Source organism: Panthera pardus, unplaced genomic scaffold, assembly GCF_024362965.1.
Source record: "Panthera pardus isolate Hobbes unplaced genomic scaffold, ASM2436296v1 HiC_scaffold_17, whole genome shotgun sequence".
Classification (NCBI taxonomy): Eukaryota; Metazoa; Chordata; class Mammalia; order Carnivora; family Felidae; genus Panthera; species Panthera pardus.
The window spans coordinates 2782587-2804691 of NW_026526732.1; the positions used below are offsets into that span (position 1 = coordinate 2782587).

The following is a 22105-nucleotide window of genomic DNA, read 5'->3' on the forward strand; positions in this document are numbered from 1 at the left end:
GATTTTCTTCTTGTTCTATCCAACATCTTTGTGTCTCAGGAAGGCTCCCTCTGCATACGTAACCTGTGCTACTAGGAAGAATGGCACGCCACCTCCCCAGCCGCCCCCTTGCCACCTCCCCAGCCTCCGCCAGGGGCTCCCTGATGAGGAAGGTGAATTCCAGGCACTAGGGGCCTTAAGCCTTGTGGCTTCTAGTGTCGCCGAGAATTTCTCGTATGTGTGCATCTGGTTCCCATCTCCGATATAGGTGTTTGGTGTTTGGGATGCCATGGATGTCTATGAAATATTGTTTAAAAGATGAACATTTCTCGCTAAGAAAAACTTCTGGCAAGATTTGACATTCTCCTTTGTACCCATTCCAGGTCTTGAGGGACTTTTCTATTTTGAGGATTTTTTTTTTTCCTTTTTAAGTTACAGAAATCCTTCCTGCTATAGTTTTCACCTGTTTCCTCTTTCCTGTTGACTCCCTTCCTCTTGAAGTTCCTCTGTAACTTGGGCATCGGCTCGGGCCGACAAGAAAAAGCCCCCGTGCCTCTATTCACAGTCGGGTTTTCTCACATGCCGTTAGACCAAACGCTGTGTTCACTGGTGAGCCTGTTCACCGGCTGTCTCCATCACAGAGGGTCGCTGGGACTTCTGTCTGGGGATGACAAGTGTGCCTTAATCTCCGTGGGCAGCATAACAAAGCACAGCAGACCGGAGGGCCGCAAAGAGCAGGCGTTGATTGCCCCACACTTCTGGAAGCCAGAAGCCGGAGACGGAGATCGAGGTGCATCGAGGGTCAGGCTCCCCTGACTCCTGGAGGGGAGTTCTGCCTCGCCTCTTGCACCACTCCGATCTCTGCCACCCTTGTCACGTGGCCTCATTGTGAGGACATCAGTCACATTGCATTAGAGCCCATCCTACCCCGGTATGACCTCATCTTCACCAGTTACATCTCCAGCAACCCAGTTTTCAAATAAGGTCACGTTCTAGGGGCCTGGGAGTCGGGACTTCAACGTATTGTTTTAGAAAGGCACACAGTTCAACCCGTAAACATGTAAACACTAGGAAGGTCAACCCCAAGGTTTCTGCTGGTGCTGTCACCCCCCAGTGAAGAATGCCCCTTTCGCCCCTCCCCCACGTAAAATACCGACCATTAGAAAAGACCAAGCACGTTACAGCATCTACACGAAATGTTTTCCAACTGCTTTTCTCGGCCACATGCTTGGGCCCCTTCCGCTGTTTTGTGTAACAAGCCTCACTTTGGTGTCCCTGTGCTGTCTCATGAGTAAGCTGACCTTTAAGAGGAAAGCTAGATACTCTGCACCAAAAGCACAGCCATAAGGAGGCCCAGGGAGGCCAGCAGACTTCTGTCTGTGCGATGCTGTGTCCACAGGATTCTGGCCTCGTGCCACGTCTTGACCAAGTGTAATCATCTAGGGAAATGAGGGTCCTAGCCGTCACCATCTTGCTTGCCTCTCCCTTCTTTGATTTCTTTTGGTAAACACCTAGTAAAGTGCCTGAGATACTGCTGGGAACTCAACTGATACGCAGACCTCGTGGGGACCCTTTTGTCTTACGTACGTTTAGACACTAGGTTCGGCGCCCTGAGCCTCATAAGATGGGATTCGTTGTGTCCATTCTGCGGATTTCATAAGTGTGTTCTATAGATGAACAGTGATGTAGGCCCAGCTGTTGACAACCAGCACATCTCCGAAAATAGTCAACGTAAAACCCCTTAAACAAACGTGTGGAGGCCTGAAGATCGTAGCCGCCCTGAGTATCTCCGAGTTGGTGGGCGGGGTGGGCAGAGAAGCCAGGAGTCATCATCTGGTGCCGTAAGTAACATGGGGAGCCCCGGGGAAGACTCCCTAACACCGCCTGCAGCGTCAGGGGGTTTGGGGAGACTTCCCGGCAGCGACCCAGCCCTGCGCCATGAGGTGGGAGAGGGGTGCAGCCAGTGGGTGGAGGCGGGCGGGCAGGAAGGGCATCCCGGGCAGTGACCACAGCACGTGCGGTGTCGGGGACACGGGGAGCTCGTGCTCATGGGGCGCGTCGGCGTGGCCCAGCCCGAGTTCTGGGGCAGGGAAGGTGGGGGACAGTGGCAGGGCAGAGGGAGCAGTGACCAAGAAGAGCGTGGCCGTGCAGCTCTGTCCTTCTTCTGGAAGAGCTGGGGACCTGTGGTGCATGGGGGTAACTTGACCCGCTTTGCTCCTAGAAAGATCATTTTAGTAGCAGGATTGCAGATGGGCCGTGATGGATGGGACCCGGCCTGAGATTACTGCATTCTGGCAGGAACCGATGAGGGCCCAAGTCACGTGACCGATAGCAAGGGCTGGAGGGGAGGCGGGGGGAGGAGTGAAAGATACTGAGAACGTCTCGCCAACACGTCTCTGCACGTTAGAATTTGGGAAGAAGGAGGCACAGAAGTGAGTGTCATTCTTGCCTCCTGGTTTGGGTAACGGGGTGCACGGGGCACTTACAGAAGACGATACGGTTCAACAGGCAGCTTTCAGATGGAAATTCTAGAAGTGGGGGTCTGCTTCCTTCCCGGTCACCATCGCTAGTTTTCTGTGTGACATTCATCAGCGCCCCGGCCTCACTCCATCACCGCCCCCCCCCCCCCCCCCCCCCGCCGTGACACACAGGTGTCTCCAAACACTGCCAGACGTCCCCTTGGGGGACAAAGCCTGACGCAGTTGAGGACCCTGTTCTAGAGGCTCAGGGTTTCAGGAGAGGGACAGCGCACAGAAACACGACTCAGGTGTTCGACGTCTGATACGCGTTCCACGGAGCAGCCCTTCCCACGGCCAGTCAGCTCTGTGACACAGAGCACGTGTGCGAGCGTGTGTGACATGTGTCCAGCCCTACGTCGGCACGTTCCCAGGAGTATCTTGTCCAGTTTTCTCTGCTGGGGCGCTTTTAGACTCTCTTGAATTGTATTTTCATGTCTTCCTTTTATTTCCTTGAACGTATCCGATGTCATAATTTCACATCCCACATCCGATAAATCAGGGCACGTCTGATGCCACGGGCAGCTGTCTTCCTGGTCATGTGCTCGGTGGCCATGAGCTCGTGCTCCCTGGAGCTGCGTCTGAGGGAATTCTCGAAGGCTGGGTCTCACGGGGATTTCTCTAGAGGGCCTTGCTGTGTGTTTCTGCTGGGCACCTCGGGTGAGAACTAGCCAGGATCACTTGAGTCCGCGTTGCCGTTGTTGGGTGACCCAGAGAATGCATTCGGGCCAGGAGGGGCTGTGTGGGCACAGAGGCCCCAGGGGCTCGTTCTCGCCCTCCCCGTCCTGTGCCAGTGCTCTGTCACGATCCCTTGTCTGTAGGAGGAATTTCCGTCCACCTTGCCCTGAGGGCAGAGCCCTGCCCCACCCCCACCCCAGAGGGTGGCGTCCCTCCTCTGTGCCCCTCGCTGCTGTAAACGGATCGTCAGGGTAGCAAACGTGGATGTCATTCTTGACTCCTCTCCCCCCTCACTCATCACATCCAGTTGTAACTGGTTTGTCGAACAGACTTGGCTTGTGATCGGATCAAAACACACCTTCCGATGCTCGTCCAAGTGAACCACAGGGAGACCCCGTCAATTTGCACAGCTTTTGCTTCCCACTCCCGGATAACAGACAACCGTGTTTGCTCTAAGTGTTAAATACTTGATTAAGGAATGAGTATTTCCAGTCCTAAGGACTGGCCACACTCGGGTCTCTTTGCCTGGCTGGAACCTGCTGTGTCCCCTCCAGGGTCAGATCGGGAGGGCAGGGGATAAGGGAGAGGACACACATACTTATACTGCTCTGCGCCCAGCTGGGCTCTCGCTGACCCTTCCTCTCAGGGAGAGCTGTCCTGTCTTCTTCGGGGGGTGTTGTGCCTGGAGACCCCCCACCCAGCCTGTGCACACTTACAGGACAGAGGCCTCTCTCTCTGGAAGTTACCTGGAATTCTTCCTTCAGCCCTGGGCCTGCTGCCACACCGCTTCTGCTCCAGACAGGGTCTCTGAGACCCCCACACTGGCCCCTTTCCCACGTGGCCATGCCTGATCTATAAGACATTTTCTCGCATCCTTCCCCCTACAAGCCCTGTGAACACAGGCCCGCTCTCTAAACGGCCCCGCCCGAGCTGCCCGGAGCAGAGGCCACCCCATGGCTCTCTCGATCCCAGGCCTGAGCTGCGGTATCCTCTGGGTGGACGGGAAGGAGGGGTATGACAGCACAGACTTTGCCAAAGTTACCTTCCTTCCAGAACCCTCTCTCCTTCCTGTCCAGGGTCTGTTCTGTCCTCAAGGAAGGCGGAGCTCCAGGGTCGAGCAGACCTTACTTGTTTTCTCGAAATTCTGAAACATCATACCTCATGTGTCTTGGGGACTTGGTAGGAACTTTAATTTTCATGACTCAGTCATGAAACCCTGTTCGTTGTAACTTCTCGATAACCCTGTTCTTCCGCAAGCCGGGACCCCACTCCCTCTGTTTGCCCGGGAAATGGCTCCTCATCCTTAGAGGTGACCCCAGATGCCACCACCGCCTCCGTGGCTTCTCCAGCTAGGGTTGACTTCTCATTTATCTCTGCGCCCGCGTCTCCTTACGCCTTTCTTTCTCCTTACATCAAACCCGCATCGTGTGTGTTCGCTCACCTTCTCTTCCTCGTGGCTGCGAACTTGTGCGGGCCACGAGCCACAGCCCTTTTTGTATTCCTGAGGCTGCTCACGGTATCGAGCACTGTGAGGTGTTCCGCAGTCCCTGGGGAACTGAGGTGAATGCACGTGGCCAATCCGGCGTTCTCTTCGAAGCAACAACCACGCAGCATTCAGTCCCAGGCTTCCGTGTTTAAGTCAGGGGAAAACTTAAGATAACCACGGCGGGGTGGGGGGGGGGGTGCCGATCAGCTTTGTCTTCTCTTCAAGCTTCCCCCTCCCCACCATCTGGGCGTGAGCCTTTATTAAGCTCACCCTTCCCCCTAGTATTTAGCGGGGGGGATCATTTAGGCCCGGGTTAAAGAGGACCCTGACCTCCTATAGATTTGGTGGTCTGGAGGTATTCATTGTATTCATGGAAATGGTGGTAAATGTGGTGGTAAACGATTTCTAGAGATTACTTTTTAAATGTGCATTTACTTATTTTGAGAAAGAAAGCACGCACAAGCAGGGGATGAACAGAGAGGGAGAGAGAGAGCAAGAGAGAGCAAGCACGAGCAGGGGAGGGGCATAGGGAGGAAGAGAGAATCCCAAGCAGGCCCCATGCTCCGCGCAGAGCCCGACTCTGGGCTTGATCTCACCACCATGAGCTCGTGACCTGAGCTGAATCCAAGGAGTTGGACGCTTAACCGACTGAGCCACCCAGGCACCCTTTTAGGGATTTTGATACACTTGCTTTACCTGGATAAAGACACGGGCAAACAAATATTCTAGCAATGAAATCATGTCTATAATTGAACATAGGAAGGCTTTTTATTTTTTTCTTCTGTGACGTCCAAGTTCACTAGAACTGTTTGCACTCAAGTGTAGGGGGAATCATGAGCATCCCATGAGGCATTTCCTTTCCAATTCTGTCACACCAGGTCAAAATGCTCTTGTGGTAAAACACGGGCCTTGAGTTAGGCTGGCCCCGAGGCTTTCGTCCTCGCCAAGCAAGGAAGTGGCCATGTCCGCATCCTGACTCGTCAGCACAGAGCCCCACGCGGGGCTCGAACTAACCAACCCGGAGATCATGACCTGAGCTGAAGTCAGAAGCTTAACCTGGACACCCAGGTGCCCAGACCCTATTTTAAACGTTGACTCAACATGTGCACATTGCACAAGAGTAAAATCGAAAAGGCTGCACAGAGCTCTGAGCTCAAAGATCTGAAACTGTCTATAGCTCTCTGATGAGCATTTCTTAAAAAAAAAAAAAAAAAAAAAAAAGTGTGTTCCCCTTTAAGGCAACCCCCCCACAGCCCTACAGCCAGCAGCTGGCCTCTGAGAGCCCTGCCTCAGGACACTGGCTGTGCCGGGCCTAGTAAGTCATCCGTTTGAATAATTTTCTATATATGGAGTCGGAGGTCATGGAGAACGGATATGCCTTTGTTCTCCACGCACTGCCAAGGGAGGTTTCCCCAGAGCGCGTGGGGATCCGTTCATCCCCGGGGAGTGAGTCCCGGGGCTGTGGGGCCTGGCGGGGCCGAGAGGTGCGGGGCGCACTGGGAACGCTCACGGAGCCCCTGGGATTTGGGGTTCAGTTTCCAGGCATGTTTGCTAATGAACAAAAGTTTTGTCCGGCGCAGAAGAGCATTATGCCCAAGTGTGTATGTGGCTGTTTTAAGGAAAGGAAACAGCGACACCCCCAAGCTAGAGAACAGCCCCGCAGGCCAGCGGAGCAGAACCGAGGGCAGGCGCCCGAGACGCCGCGCCCAGCACCGCCCGCCTGGTGCCCCGCCCGGTCCTCCGCCCGGTCCTCCGCCTGGTCCTCCGCTCGGTCCTCCACCCGGTCCTCCGCCCGGCTCGCTAAGCAGGCACCGCCCAGGGCGCTGATTGGCGTTGTGGGCGAGGGGCGGGGCAGTGCGCCGGGAGTGCTCCCAGGGAGGAGGAAGAGGAGACAGGGCAGGAGCGCAGGGCAGGAGCGCGGGGGGGGGGGGGGGGGGGCGGGACGGTGGCCCTGATTGGTGGTAGTGGCGGGCCCAGAGCAGGGGCGGGGCTTCTCGGGACGGGTCCTCTCGGGGGCAGAGGAGGAGAAGGAGAAGGAGGGAGACCTTGGGGCTGCGGGCGCTGATTGGTGGCAGTGATGAGGGGCGGGGCAAGGAGACGGGCGCTGATTGGTGGCTGATGGAGGGCGGGGCGGTTTGGGGCGGGGCTGCGCGGGGCTGGTCCTCGCCAGGTGGAGAGGAGGAGGAGGAGGAGGAGGAGGAGGGAGCATCTGATTGGTCGTAGTGGCTGTGGGCGGGGCGGGGCGCGGCCGCCCACAGCTGGTTCTCACGGGCTGGTGGCTGCAGCAGCAGCAGCAGAAGGAGTAGGAGGGAGCATGTGGGGCGGCGGGCACTGATTGGCGGTAGTGGTTGTGGGCGGGGCGGGTTGGGGCTGGGCGGCGCGGGGCTGGCCCTCGCCAGGTGGTGGCAGCAGGAGGTGGAGAGGAGGAGGAGGAGGAGGAGGAGGAGGAGGAGCAGGAAGCATCTGATTGGCCGTAGTGGCTGTGGGCGGGGCGGGGCCGCACAGGGCTGGTCCTCGCGGGGCGGTAGCAGCCTCGGCAGCAGCAGCAGCCGCAGGAGAAAGAGTAGGAGGGAGCATGTGGGGCGGCGGGCACTGATTGGCGGTAGTGGTTGTGGGCGGGGCGGGGCGGGGTGGGGCAGGGCTGCTGGGGGCTGGTCCTCGCGGGGAGGCAGCGGCGGCAGCAGCAGCAGCAGCAGCAGCAGCAGCAGCGGGAGGTGGAGGAGGAAGAGGAGGTGGAGCTGGAGGCCGCTGGGGCAGCGGGCACTGATTGGCGGTAGTGGCTGTGGGCGGGGCGGGCTGCCCGGGGCTGGTCCTCGCAGGCTGCAGGGGGAGGAGGAGGTGGGAGGAGGGAGCGCTGGAGCGCCGGCCGCCGTGGCCGGCTCGGCCTGCCCTTTGTGCCCGCAGCCCGCGCCCCGCGCCGATGGCCGCCGCGCCGGGCTCCCTGGCGGCGCGCACCCGCCCGCGGACCTGACCCCGCGCGCCTGGGATGCGCCGGGAATGCGCGTCCTCCGGGCCTGCGGCTCCTCCCGGCTGGGCGCGGGGCGATGGACCTGAGCATGAAGAAGTTCACCGTGCGACGGTTCTTCTCCGTGTACCTGCGCAAGAAGTCGCGCTCCAAGAGCTCCAGTCTAAGTCGACTCGAGGTAAATGCCGTCGCCTCTGTGCGCGCAGGTACCCGGGTCCCCGCCGCGCCCTGGAGGATGCTGCGGGTCTCAGAGCCATTCCGAGCCCTTTCTATTGTCACATGCACGGTACCCACAGTCCCATGTCTGGGAGTTAAAGTTTTTTGAGAGCTGGTCCGGATTTTCTAAAATCGAACGCTATTGTTGGGACTTAGTAATAACTGGACCGGTCCTCGGGCTCTCATCGGGGACGAAACTCTGCCCCTGTGGAATTTCTAACTCATTTTGTTCCCGGGTCTGCGCAGGATGCGGGTCAGTCACCGTGCCCACATAGGTGCTCCGGGTAAGGGGGGCGTTGGGATCCGTGCGGCTGGGCTGTCGCTCCCCCGAAGTCCAAAGTACAGAACCTCCCCGGCGCTCCCCTCGGCTGTGGGTCGGGGTGGATCGGGTTTATGGTACGGTGGCCCACAGCCACACAAGTGCTCCCGTAGCGGGCAGATGTTCTGTACTCGAAATCCGTGTAGCGTTGACCATATGTATATGTATACATATACAAAGGTAGCAATAGTATCCCCTCCCGCCAGTCTGAAACGATGCTCAGTAGTGAAGTGCCTGATGCAATATCCCTGCAGCTCCGGGTTTGATATAGATTCGACCTGAAACCCAGAGGACCCTGAAAATTAATGTCCTTTTCTCCTGTCCCTCATCTTGTCATCTTTGGGTTTCCAAAGTCATCTGTGGACAGTTCTCTGATGTGGTTTTTATTTCAGCAATCAGACCTTCTTCTCCTTATCCCAGTGTTCCAATTACATCGTTCAATCTATAGATGACCAAATGGTGGAACCCTGTTTAAGTAAAACAGACATTGTGATGTTGGGGGGAGGGGCTGGCGACACAAGCTAGCGTTTCCCTTCGACATTGCCCTGGCCTTTGCCACAGGGCTGGCGCCCATCTCCGTTTTTGTTTGTTTCTGATGAAGTCGAATCAGTTGGAACAATGTCACATTTTTCATGTTGGCCTTCTTTGTCCAGCTGCCATGATACGGATCCGGGTGTGGGTTGTTACAATTAAGAGATCTTTAAGCAAAGCTCAGGGTTAGATATGAATGCAACAGGGAATTACTTGTATAAAAAGTTTCCTTTGCGGTATCACCGAGTCAGGATTGGACTAGATGGGAGTCTTTGTGGCTGGGCTCTGAGGGTAAAACAGATTTTTCAAACAAGTACAACTGTTAATCAAATAATGGAGGAGGGCTTGCCTTAAACCTCACATTGACAGAAATTAAACATATGTTCATCGAGATAAATCACTTTGCTGGATCTCAGGCACTTTAAAAAGCTAAAGCCGATAAGAATAGAAACTCAGAACAGTATTTACCTTTATGCCTGATAAGTTTTTATTCATCAAATGCCAAGTTCATTATACAGCTCCTTGTCTCCTTCCGTTTCTTGTCCTTGCCTCGGGGAGGCACACGGGTGAGCCAACTCCCAGGGCTGTTCGGGAAGAAAGGCAACAGATACCAGGCTGAACTAGTGGAGGGTCAGCGATCCTGTACAGCATGATATACACAACCTCCCGTGTCATGGCTCAGCAAAGAGAACCAGGGTTTGAAAGTACCTCAAAAAAAGAATATAATGGGCGCCTGGGATGGCTCAGTGGTTGAGCGTCCGACTTTGGCTCAGGTCATGATCTCACGGTTCGTGGGTTCGAGCCCCATATCAGGCTCTGCTGACAGCTCAGAGCCTGGAGCCTGCTTCGGATTCTGTGCCTCCCTCTCTCTCTGCCCCTCCCCCACTTGTGCGCGCGCTCTCTCTCTTTCTCTCTCAAAAATGAATAAACGTTAAAAAAAATTAAAAAGACATGGTGAGAAACCAAGAGGGGAATATAAATGAGGTTTCTTCAATGTGAAAATAAAATTTCTAAAAATAATAAATACACCGTCGGCTACGTACGTCCACTGACTAGAAAGGGATGTGATTGATCTATCAGCACGTAATCAATGAGCACTTCATACAGTCTGGATGCTGGATGCTGGACAGAAGCATTAATAGAGAATGGGCAGCCCAGATAAAGTACTCTGTTCTCTACAAATGCCTTCACCTGTGTCTTAGGAAAAATCACGTAGACGTGTGTTACTATCCTCGGTCTATTGCTAGGAGGATCTCCCCCCAGAACTGAGGATCTTGATGAAAGCTTACCAGCCGATTGATTCTGCAGTTGCTTTGTAAAGACCTAGTATTTGTTCAGCCCTTTTCTCAGCATTGTAGATCCAGAAACCCTAAGTCCTGGAAGTCCTGGCCTCACGGTGCCTCCACCTAGTGGGGGTTCTAATAAGTCGCTGACCCTGTGCTTTAGTCCAGTAACTTCCAGATTCCGATCCAGCTGCCTTTCTTTTTCCAGAGAAGGCTGTTAATTTGTTTGCGTATCCACAGCAGATTATAGGCCAAGAAACGCTCATCCAAAAAAAAAAAAAAAAAAAAAGTTAAATTTCAGAGGGGAGGTCTGTCCATAGTTTGAGGTTGTGTGATAGGACATATAAAGCCTTAGCATGGATGTATATTTCCTGTTTGGACTAAAGAAAAAGACAACTCATTTTGCAAACATGAACATATTGTTTTAATTGTTTCTGTGAAATTTATTTTGTAAAATATACACAGAGACTGAACATTTTGGTTTTTGAGTTCAAAATCTGGTGACATAAACAGGAAGGTGACTGTAGCTACTTTAAGGGTAAAAACACTGTTATTTTTATTAAAACAGCCATCAGGGAGAGACTTGGTCTTAATGTTTTCCGACTTGGTTTTAAATTTAACTTCACTTTAATCTAGAATCCAACATTTGCTAAGCTCTAACCAACAGAGAAGCCAGATTACTTAATCAGACTTGGACACAGTTTATGAATTACAGCTTAAATATTTTTGTAGTGTCTCAGCATTGCACCAACTAAGATGACCAGGATAGTCGACTCTGGCTGGAATGATTTTGGGAGTTTCTAAATGGAAAGTGGATATCTTTCCTAGACTTCTTTGAGCATGCCAGAGAAAGGCGTCAAGTCTCCGTGTCTGCCCTTCACCCTGATCTCAGGGCATCGACAACACTGCCCGAGGATCTCAGCACCTTCCCGGAAGGTGCAACCGTCTCCTGATTCAGCAGCCCATTTTACAGATGAGGAAACGGAGCCCAGGGAAATCCAAAGGGCTTGCTTTATGGTCCTGGCCCCTAGAATGTTGTAAAGGACGCTCTTGCTATAAGGACGTGTGCTATCATTCTGGGTTGTATGGTTACTGGAGTTTACCAGGTGTTAGACGGGACTTGAAGGAAGGCTGTTGTGATCGTTACGAGGAAATTACCCTGAGGGACATTGGGATGTTTTGGAATGTGCCCCAAACCTAAGATTCTTCTAGAGAACCTTTTTTGGAAGTTAGAAAGTTCCAGGTGAACCTGGGCTTTGTGTCGCAGTCACCTGAATTGGATTCTCAAGTCCACCTTTCACAGCAGCTGGCTCCTTAAACTCTGTGAGCCTCCTGTGTGCCCCTGAGATTGCCCTTACGGCCTGCAGAACCCACGGCTTGTGCTGTCTCAGTACACTCTCAGCCTGGTAATTAAGAGTTCAGATGACCTTCCTGTGTGACTAGGGGAAGAAAAGGCCAGAGATTGGCCCCATTCGCTAAGATGAAGTTCCCGTCCCCTGGCTGGGATGGCGATGTTCCTCTATCCTTACCTTACGTACCGCGCTATGAGTCAGCTGAACCGATCCGTGAACCCGTTACCAGTTCGGGTCCCAAAGCCATGGCATCATGAGTTGAGGTGGCTTCTAGAGTCAGGAAATGCCCCAGCATCAGTGGCCCGACTGATGGAGCTTTGGGAAGGAGTCCTCCTTGGCTGGGCCTTCAGTTCCCCAGGAGAGACCCCAAAGCTCCAGTGCCTGGCTTGGGGCCTGGGGAAGGTTGAGAGGGGTTGGCTAGGAAGGGCGTTGAGTGCCTATTTTTTTTAAATTAATAAAAAGTGATATTATGGACTGAGTAAGCTTTATCTACCAATTGGCCAAAGGTATCCATACTCAAAGTCAGTCGCTTAAGGAACAGTCATTTTGTTTGGAGTCATCAAAGCCGGGGAGTCGGTTCTCTTTGACTACCTGTCATTTCATCTGTCTTTGACATTTTTGCTGAAAGACGATTGCGGGTGAGTGACAAGGACACAATGTCCTTTAGCTGGGAGACGGATGATGGTGAGCGGTTAAGCGGAAGGAGAATTTCATTTCTTTATGTATTCACTCAATTGTTCACACAACTCCAAGAATTTTGAGCATCAACCATGTACATGGTGCTAAGCAGTCGGTATATGATATGTGATCTTTATATGATCTCTGCCCTCCATGCACTTAACGTCTAGTGGGAGAGGCATTCTTGTGAATGGAAGCCCTACAGCGTGGAAATTCTGTAAAATGACCAGCATCACTGGACTTAAATGGTCTTATCATACCGATTGTCAATTTGTTTCCATTTCCCGCGGTCGAAGGTAACTGACCGCTGTGTGTAGATGTGAGTATTTTTTAATTGCTTACCCCCTTTTAAAGGGAAGCATGATGTGCCGATAAAGTAACTGCTGAGGGACTCTCACCAGATACTGTGAGCGTTGTTGGCTCTAGTCATGGAGAAAAAGAAAGCTTCCTGGAAAGTCAGACATTAAGGCTTCTTCTTGGTGCTTGATAGGTAAGCTCTTCTTCTAGATCTTGGGTGGTTTCCTGGAAAACCATTTCTAATTAAAATAATTTTCAGGTGCCTTCAGTAAAGGCACCCAAAAGTTCTATGTTAAGGCTGATTTTTTTATTGGGCTTTCAGAACAACAAAAGGCAGAGACGACCACAATAAATAGTCCGTATTGATGAGTACCTCATTTGCTTACTGTTCTGCTTATGTATGTTTATTCTATTTAAACAAATTTTTTTTAATGTTTTATTTATTTTTGACACAGAGAGAGACAGAGTGTGAACAGGGGAGGGGCAGAGAGAGAATGAGACACAGAATCCGAAGCAGGCTCCAGGCTGTGAGCCATCAGCACAGAGCCTGATCAGGGGCTCGAATTCACAACCCGCGAGATCATGACCTAAGCTGAAGTCGGACACTCAACCGTCTGAGCCACCCAAGCGCCCCTGTTTATTCTATTTTAAAGACACTAAAATTAGGGGCACCTGGGCGACTCAGTTAAGCAGGTCAAGAACTCACAGCTTAAGGGTTCGAGCCCCACATCGGGCTCTGTGCCGACCGCTCACAGCCTGAAGCCCGCTTCAGATTCTGTGTCTCCCTCTCTCTCTGCCCCAACCCCGCTTGTCTCTGTCTCTGTCTCTGTCTCTCTGTCTCTCTCTCTCAAAAATAAATAAATAAGTATTAAAAAAAAATAAAGACCCTAAAATTTCTTTGTGGTCATTTTTTGTGATAAGCCTTATACCTGCAATTTCAATACAGAATTTCTCTCCTTACACGGAAGGAAAGTCCCCAAAGTATCATTGCTTGTTCAAAAGTATGTGAAAAGACAGCCGAAAATATTGAGATCTCACCCAATTGTCTTTTTTCACCTCGTTTACACCTTCTTTCCGTAAATCTGCTGGCAGGCAGTCCTTCTGTCGCATACCCCAATACAGCAAAGGAGGTTTCCCTATGTTTTTCCTGCTTTCACAAGCCCAGGAAAGAACTGAACACCGACTAAGGGAAGGATGGTGTCTCAGTGCACATCATCTGACATTACCCAGGATTTCACTCTGTTTCTTGCATGAGAAACTGTCCTGGATGTGGCAGATTAGCAAGTGGGTAAGAGACGTCCGATGTCTGACGTCGGATGCAGGGAGGGAGGTGGAGAGAGAGAGGCTCTGGGGCTTGAACTGAGAGTCATGCTAACCAGTGTTGTGGGGGTTGTTCAGTACATTCGGGTGCTCCAGTGGAAAGTGCCCCTCCAAAATGTGGGGAAATCGAGGCTAGGTCTGTTTGGGATACAGTTGGCAGCCAGTAGTCGAGCCAGGAATAACCTTCATCTTTGGCCCGAAGGTTCTGGGCGCGTCAAGCTAACCCTAACGACGTCCTGTACATGCCCCACCGTTATTTCTGATAACGCGGATTACGCTGTGCAGTATTTTCCCCCCAGCATTACATGTTTGCTGATATATTTTCACTGGTAAAAGCTATTAAATTAAACTCAAGTAGGAATTATCAACAAATAGTCTGTTAAGCCACAGAGCGATTTAATCAAGCAAATGGATGAGGCACAAATATGTTCAGTATAAACTGTGGTTCATCATATCTGCTTTGCAGCTGCGTCAGAAGCCCCTCCTGCTACGAGCCAGTGAGGGGACGCCGTGGTGGTGCGGCTACAATTAACCACTTGGAACCCGCACGCCGGGCCACGGATGGCGAGCGTGTGGGAGACACAAGCCCACGATTTCCCACTGAGCAGGCAGGACTCTGTGTCTGAAACCGCCCGACATGTGCCGTGACAGACTCTCCCCCACCAAGCTGTAGTCAGGCTCTGAGCCTCCGACCTTGGGCTCTTGTGTCATCCTGGGTTGGGTCTGCAGTGCCCAGTGTTAGCAGGAATCCCGCTGAGTCCCTTTAGAGAGAATTCCCCCTCTCCCCCCCATACCCTCAATATCTGACCAACTTCTTTTTTTTTTTTTAATTTTTTTTCACATTTTTATTTTTGAAACACAGAGCGAGACAGAGTGCAAGCAGGGGAGGGGCAGAGAGAGAGGGAGACACAGAATCCGAAGCGGGCTCCAGGCTCTGAGCCGTCAGCGCAGAGCCCGACGCAGGGCTCGAACTCACGGACTGTGAGATTGTGACCTGAGCCGAAGTCGGACGCTCAACCGACTGAGCCACCCAGGCGCCCCCCAAATTCCTTATCCCCACCACTCTGCAGCTGATGTCTGCTCGCTCTGGCCCGCCTACAGCAAGAATCCCACTAGGTCGGTCTAGAAAGACTCACCCTGCCCTCACCGACCCTCCAGCCCTGCTTCTTGCCCATAAATCCCCACTCTTCCTTCTTGTATCCGAGTGGGGCTCAGCCTCTCTCCCCTCCCGCGAAACCCTATTGCTGTGCTCCCAGGATGCTGTGCTCCCAGGAATACAGTCTTCCTCACTGTCTTTAGCAAGTGTCAGCATAATCTTTCTTGCCTGGCACTTAATGTTGTGGTCATCTGCATATGATGTACCTGGAGATCCATGAAGGGTGTCCCAGGAACACCACCGGTCAGAGAACCCTCCTCAGCCGCACCGGGAAACTACAGAGCACGCGTGCCCCCGCGAGCTCTGCTTTACAAAGGTCCTGGGAACCTCCACACCCTGCACTGTGCCACCTCCCACCACTGGATGCGCCCCCACCTTGCTGGCCGCCCTTCTCCTGGCCACCTGGCCCTTCCCTCTGCCTCTCCGGGCCCCTCACCCTGTTGAGCTCCTGCCTCCTCAGCGACAAAACAGGGAGAAGCATAGGCCAGTGCTGTCCTCGAGTTATAAGATGCTCGCAAAGTGAAACGTGCCTCGTCAGGGCAGAGTCTGCACTTGGCATTCTGTGGGCTCAGGCGAGGCCGGCTTTGGTTGGACCCTATCTGCATAGGGTTTTGCACTATGATACAGAAACACAAAGTTTCTTCCCTGTCTCACCCTTCTGAGTACACATCTGCTTCGGGTTAGTATTATCACCACAAAGCAGCTTTTCCTAAGTTGTGGCTCTGTTAAGGTTACCGAGAGTGATGGTTTAATCGACGTTGCTGACGTTTGAAATGCGGGTCACGGAATAGCAGCTCTTGTAAAAGAGAAGGGGGGTTCACGGGCTGACACAGGGTGGCCGGGGCTGGGGGTGTCGGGAGAGGGGGTGAGGTCCCGGTACATATGCTCTGGCTTCTCACAGAAAATCGTCCTTTCTTTTGACTCTTCTGATCTCCCGCGTGAAATTAACAAGATTCGAAAACCTGACTCCGAGAACGAGTGCTTAGACTATTGGCCGTTGCGTTCCCTCCCGTTGCCAGAGAAAAGAGGGCTCTGAGTAAGACCCACAAGCCAGGAGAAACATGCTCCGTGCCCTGGAATGATTCGTGTGCTGTGTTTTCCGGCGTGGGATTTTCAGATTTAGCCAGAACACGAGTCTGGGACCTGCTTTGATGGGTGTCTGCCGTTAACATGAGTTGGGACACTTTGCATGAGACGTCCCGGCCACACCGTCCTGCCCAAGGCCCACGGGCTCACAGCTTTTCCTAAAATGTGCAGCTGGACTTATAAGGGGAAGGCGGGGAGGGATTTTACTGTGAAAGACTCTATTTGGAACGGTGATGGTCAAAATGCTCCAGTGACTACTTAAATTGCTCATCTGGGTCTCACGGTTCACATTTTTCTTAAGTTTTATTTTATTTATTTATTTTTTTGAGAGAGCACAGAAGCAGGGGAAGGTCAGAGAGAGAGAGAGAATCCCAAGCAGGCTCCACATTGTCAGCACAGAGCCCAGGGCAGGGCTTGAACTCATGAACCCTGCGATCATGGTCTGAGCCGAAATCAAGAGTCAGGTGCTCAACCGACTGAGCCACCCAGGCACCCCCAGCAATGTTCACACTTTTGGCCCAGGATAATTGCAGACTTTCTAGAACTAAGGTTGGATATAATGTCGATTTCCAAATGTATCTTGCTATCCAAAGTATAGCGTGGACAGTCCCTTTCTAAGGATGAAAACACCAGAAAGCGTCCAACTCGGAAATGTGAGTACAACGCGAGAGGAGGCCGGAAGATGCCTTGGAGGGTCTTTGTGCGAGGAGGCGGAAGGGAGGCCGGAAAGGCTGAGGAAGCCCAGCGGAGTTAGTGCCTGTGGGGCCCCCCATTCGCGTGGCCGTCCTCCGGTGAACCGCTGAGGTGCGTCACGGCCACAGTCCACGAGGCGAACGCACAGAAGTGCCACTGGAGACACTCCTGTCCCAGGACTTGCTAGGACGAGTCTCTGGTTGGCTCTGAAGAGAAAGGAAAGGAAAGAAAACCAGACGAACAAAGCGGAAGAGAGCACTTATTTTTAGAACCCCTTCGGCCTCTCGCGTTCCGCTCGGATCGTAACTACTTTAGGGACCGGGGCGTGTGCTGCTGGATCGCGGGAGCCACTCTGGCCGACTGTCCTCATCCCAGAGAACCCCTCGAAACAGCATGCGGCTGGGCATGACGTTTGCGTTTCTAGATCTTATGTTTCGAGATCTTGCATGAATTTTGATGTGTAACTGAATCAAGACTCTGTAGGCTCCGTTCCGGCAGCGAAGTAAAGAAAAATGTGTGACCCGAGAGGATTTGCTGAGGTTGGTCCGCAAAGGGCCCGTGTACACGACATGCTCAGTGTGCACTTCAGTGTCTGTAAATGTTTAGACTCTTAAACTTTTTTTTTTTTTTTTAATTTTTGAGAGAGACAGAGACAGCGTGAGCAGGGAGGGGCAGAGAGAGAGGGGGAGACCCAGAATCCGAAGCAGGCTCCCGACTCCGAGCTGTCAGCACAGAGCCCGACGCGGGGCTTGAACCCACACATCGTGAGTTCATGACCCGAGCTGAAGTCAGACGCTTAACCGACTGAGCCCCCCAGGCGCCCCTGCCTTAACGTCTTCACTGGCACATACTGCTTTTTTCTTTGACAGCCTGTGCTGTTGAGACTGGTGACAATAGGACTTCAGTAGTTGAAGTGAGAACAGACGAGGTGACTCTCAAAATGAACGGGCCGTGATTATTTTGTAGGTGCACAAGGGAGGGACAAGAGGTACAAACCGGAGGCCCTGACGGGGCTCCTCCTTACTAGGGGTGACGGGCACGGCGAGTCGTGGGGGCACAGCGCCCGCCTTCCCGTTACTGTCTCCACCTCCGTGCAGAGCGAGGGGAACCTGGCCCCTCTTCCCAGCTATGAGTGCAGCCTTCCGCCCCCGCTTCTTGTGCCGCACCCCGTCCAGCCCCTCTGGGGACCCTCCCTCCACCCCTGTGTCGTCCCCTGGCTGTCCCTCGGCCCCTCCTCCCACACCCAGCCTCCCCCTTTGCTGGAGCCCCTCCGGGGCGTGGGTCCAGAGCTGCTTTCCCGGAGGACTCTGGCTCTGGAGCACGGACATCTGGGCGGAGAAGCCCTGTGGGGTTGGGGGCAGAGAGGTCGGCAGTGCCGCGAGGCCCGGGAAGGAGTGGACTGTGCCACCCTGGGTCCTCGCCCAGAGGGCGGTTTGTGTTCAAGATCCGTCCGGAGGGAAGGAAGGTGTCGGCAGAGAAGCGACTTCCTTGTGGTGTGGGCTCGGTCACCCATTTCTGCGATGTTCTGGGTTTTTATCCCCCGAATCACATCCGCTCCTGCCGGCTCAGGCCCGGGTCTGGGGAGCTGCACCAGCAGGTGCGGAGGAACGCGCCTGTCCTCGGCTGCCGACGGCGTGGGCCCGGCTCCTCTGTGCTAGCTCGGCGCTTTGTCACCATGTGTGAACTTACAGAAAACCTGCAGCTGACCTGGACCCATCAGGCTCGACCCCAGTGGCTCTGGGTCCGTGGACAGCGCGCGTGGCCCCCAGGGCTGTTGCCCTGCCGTGTCCTATATGGATGCTGCCCGTGTAGCACGTGTGTTCTGGGTCGCTGTGTGTGAAGCCCTTGGAGGCCTTCGGTATTAACCAAACACTCACCGCGCCTAGAAATGATCTACAGGGCTTGCGTTTAGGGGGTTAAAGCGTAGGGGCAAATGGGCACGACCTGAGACTCATGGCGGGGGGAGGTAAAGCCACTGTGTACGTGCAGCAAACAAAGGATGATAAAACCACACGTCAGCGCGACACCATCCTGGCAGCGGGAGCTTCACGCCTCTGAGGCTGCTGTTTGGCGAAACTTGTCCACACAACTGGCGTCTGCTCTACACTCACAGTGTGGCCGATACGAGCGTCGTCCCGCCATAGGGATTGTGGAAAAACAAGACAAATCGTTTCTATCACTTAAAATTTTTCAAAAGCTGCAAAAGTATCTTTTTAAAAACGTTTACTTTTGAGAGAGAGCGTGAGCAGGGGAGGGGCAGAGAGAGAGGGAGACACAGGATCCCGAGCAGGCCCCAGAGCCGTCGGCACAGAGCGGGACGCGGGGCTCGAACCCAGGAGCGGCGAGATCATGACCTGAGCCGAAGTCGGACGCTCAGCCGGCTGAGCCCCCCCCCAGGCGCCCCAAAAGCTGTAAGATCGCTTAAGAGGTTCAGAAGCTATCAACATTTTAAACTCCCAGAAATTTTTAAATATAATGCATAGCAGCAATTTTTAAAAACTGAGAAACCAGAAAGGCCAATAAGGATTTGTGCTTTAGAGCTTGTGCTTCCAGAAGAATAAGTGTAATTCCAGGAAGGTGGCTTTTGAGACAGCTCTGAAGGCAATTTCCCATGAAATATGAAAGCCTCCCAACTCCAAATGCTGGGTTTTTGTGACAGATCATCTCACGTTAACACTGATGTGCCCGAGGCTGCTTCCGGGCTGGTGGAGGGAGTGGTGGCCGTGGAGGGACGAGTGGTGGCCGGTGGACAGCAGCCAGGATCTGCCACGGTTCCCTGTGCGCGCGTGGCCCCCGGACGTGCCTCCTGCAGTCCCCTACTCCAGTTCAGCCTTTGTGGGCCAACAACGGTGTCCTTCCTCCGTGGTTGAGGCAGGAAAGTGGCGGCTTCCCTAAAGTTCCAGACGGCCGGTGGTTCATTCCGACCTGACCTGACGTGCCCGTGTCCAGGACTTTCCTTAGCTCACAAGGAGAGGGCCACCCCGTGTGATATCTTCAGAAGTCTTAAGACGCTTTTCTTACCCCTCCATCCGTCCCGCGACGCTTCCTCCTCGTTTTCCCTCCCCTCCGCGAGCTCCCCCGCGTGCTGTGTGACCAGTGAGCCACAACCTGGGAAGCACCTGTCAGCATGGACGGGATGTTCTTTGCACCTTGTGGACGGTCAGCTGAGACGGATCCTTTAGTTACTAGAGCCGAAATTCTACAAAGGCAAGTGAGGAGCACGGCCGTGTGTCCCACTGGGACTCCGTTGGCAGGAGACATGGACGACGTAAGGAGAGGAGGGGCCTGGGCTCAGGGCTGAGTCTCCGTCAGCCCGGGGAGTGCGAGAGAGCCCAGCCCCAGAGTCCACACCGGGGAGCTGGCCGAGTGTGCCGGCGTGGACCCACGGCATCCTCGGCCAGTTGGGAGGCTGGATGATGGCCCCAGAAGGGGTCCATCTGAGTCCTGACCCCAGGGCCCTGTAAACGTGACGGTATTTGGCAAAAGGCACTTTGCAGATTGAATTAAGTGGAGGGTCGTGAGGTGGACAGTCCCGGACGATCCGGGGGCCCCGGGGCATCACCTGTCCTTCCAAGACGGAGGTCGGGGGAGACTGAGACGAGGGAGCAGAGGACACGATGGGGGAAGAGCCAGAAGCTGGAAGCCAGGGGACCCGGCCGTCCAGGAGCCTCCAGGAGGGCCCAGCCCTGTCCACAGCAGGGACACCGGCTTTGGACTCCTGGCTTCCAGAACCGTCGGAAAAGTCCGTGTTCTTGTCAGCCACTGAGTTTGTGGCGATCCGTCCCAGCAGCAGACGGACGGGCACCGGAGGTCAGTTGGTTTTGAGTTGCACCCCCAGTCGTGGGGAAGGCGGCATCCACGAGGGTCCTCAGCTCTGAGCCTGAGCGCCTGCAGGGCGTCTCGGGGCCGCCGTGTGGGGGTCCCACACCGTGTGAGGCTGGTGGCCGACGACCCAGCACGAGCCATGGCCATGGCTTTCTCTGAGGCTCTCGGGGCGCCTGGGAGGCCCTGCCTAACCATCGCTCAGGCAGTAAAGGTCTGGGGAGCACTCTCCCGAGGGATGAAGCTTCTGCTCATGGAGCTGGTGGTCTCGTGGGGGAAGAGGAAAAAGCCAGATCGACCGAGCAAAATGTACCGACAGTGACGGGGTTGTGGAGAAAGGCCACACGCAGTGAGCGGGAAGCCAGGGGGACAGAGGAGAGCAAGCTCTGATAGGGCGGCCCGGGGAAATGTCTCCGTCTCGGGGCCATTTTAGCAGGGGGAACAGAGCGGGGACACAGCTCCCAGTGTCTCTGTTCCTCGGGGAGAAGCAGGTGCATGCGTCCTGAGGGGGGCAGCTGCAGGCCGGCACACCCAGAGCAGGAGGACCAGCGCTTGCGGGGGGAGGGGGGCTTGCAGCTTGGAGGGGTCGGATCTCAGCCTACAGGCAGCGACACCCCAAACGGGGTCCTTCTGGGGAGTGACAGGGCTCTGCGTGCTTCGGAAAGCCCCTCCCAGATGGGGTGCGGGAAGCGGACCCCTGGGTGGCGGGGGGGGGGGGCGGGGTGGAAAGGAAAGCTGCATTTGATGAGGGAGGCAGGCCCCGGCCCCTGTGTAAGTGAGAGAGGGGCCGTGGGCCCTGCCCCATGGAGGCCCTGATGGGCCTCAGTGGGGAGATCCCAGGGTGCCTGCTGGGATTCACGTTGGGCTCTCCTTCCCAGGGGACAGCGTGAAGTGCCCCCAGACAGCCACGCGCTTTGCACGATAGCATGGAAGGCAGAAGGGCTTCGGGAAGCGCGAGTTTCCCCTCACGCCGCGCTCGGTTTGCAGTGTGGAGCCGCACCTCCCGCCGGCCCTGGCCCCCGTCCGTCCACGGGCCCGTCACACACCATGTCGGAGGCACTGGTGGGAGGCCGTAAGCGCAGAGGCAGGCATGTGTCCGGCCTGGACGTTTTCCTGATTGTGACGGTCAGACTTCCCCTCCAACTTCAGAAATCCGGACACACGTTTTTCATCAAAGACTTGAAGTATTAAGGAAAAGTCCTGAAAGGTTGATAAGAACGGACGGCTCGTTTCCCGCAGGCTGTGCCTCCTCTGTGTGTTCTGAAGGCACGAAACAACTACTTATTTTTATTTATTTATTTATTTTATTTTTTTTTTTCAAAATTTTTTTTTCAACGTTTTTATTTATTTTTGGGACAGAGAGAGACAGAGCATGAACGGGGGAGGGGCAGAGAGAGAGGGAGACACAGAATCGGAAACAGGCTCCAGGCTCCGAGCCATCAGCCCAGAGCCTGACGCGGGGCTCGAACTCACGGACCGCGAGATCGTGACCTGGCTGAAGTCGGACGCTTAACCGACTGCGCCACCCAGGCACCCCAACTACTTATTTTTAAAAAGAAATAGTCGGGGCACCCGGGGAGCTCAGTCGGTTCAGCGTCCGGCTTCGGCTCAGGTCATGATCTCATGATCTGTGGGTTCGAGCCCCGTGTTGGGCTCTGTGCCCACAGCTCGGAGCCTGGAGCCTGCTTTGGATTCTGTGTCTCCCTCTCTCTCAGCCCCTCCCCTGCT

The 22105-nt window shown here is 54.3% G+C and overlaps 1 protein-coding gene across 6 annotated transcripts in view; it reads left to right on the top strand.

Annotated features, from left to right (window-relative positions):
• RPS6KA2 (ribosomal protein S6 kinase A2) overlaps positions 1–22105 on the top strand; it is a 347458-nt gene that overhangs the window by 172161 nt on the left and 153192 nt on the right. The window contains exon 1 of one of the 6 annotated variants that reach the window (XM_019412763.2): positions 7367–7802. The exons of the other annotated variants lie outside the window; for them this stretch is intronic. Within the exon in view, the coding sequence (XP_019268308.1) occupies positions 7704–7802 (99 nt within the window). The 5' untranslated portion in view covers positions 7367–7703. Of the gene's footprint in view, positions 1–7366; positions 7803–22105 lie in introns of those variants that run through there. 6 annotated transcript variants of the gene reach the window in all.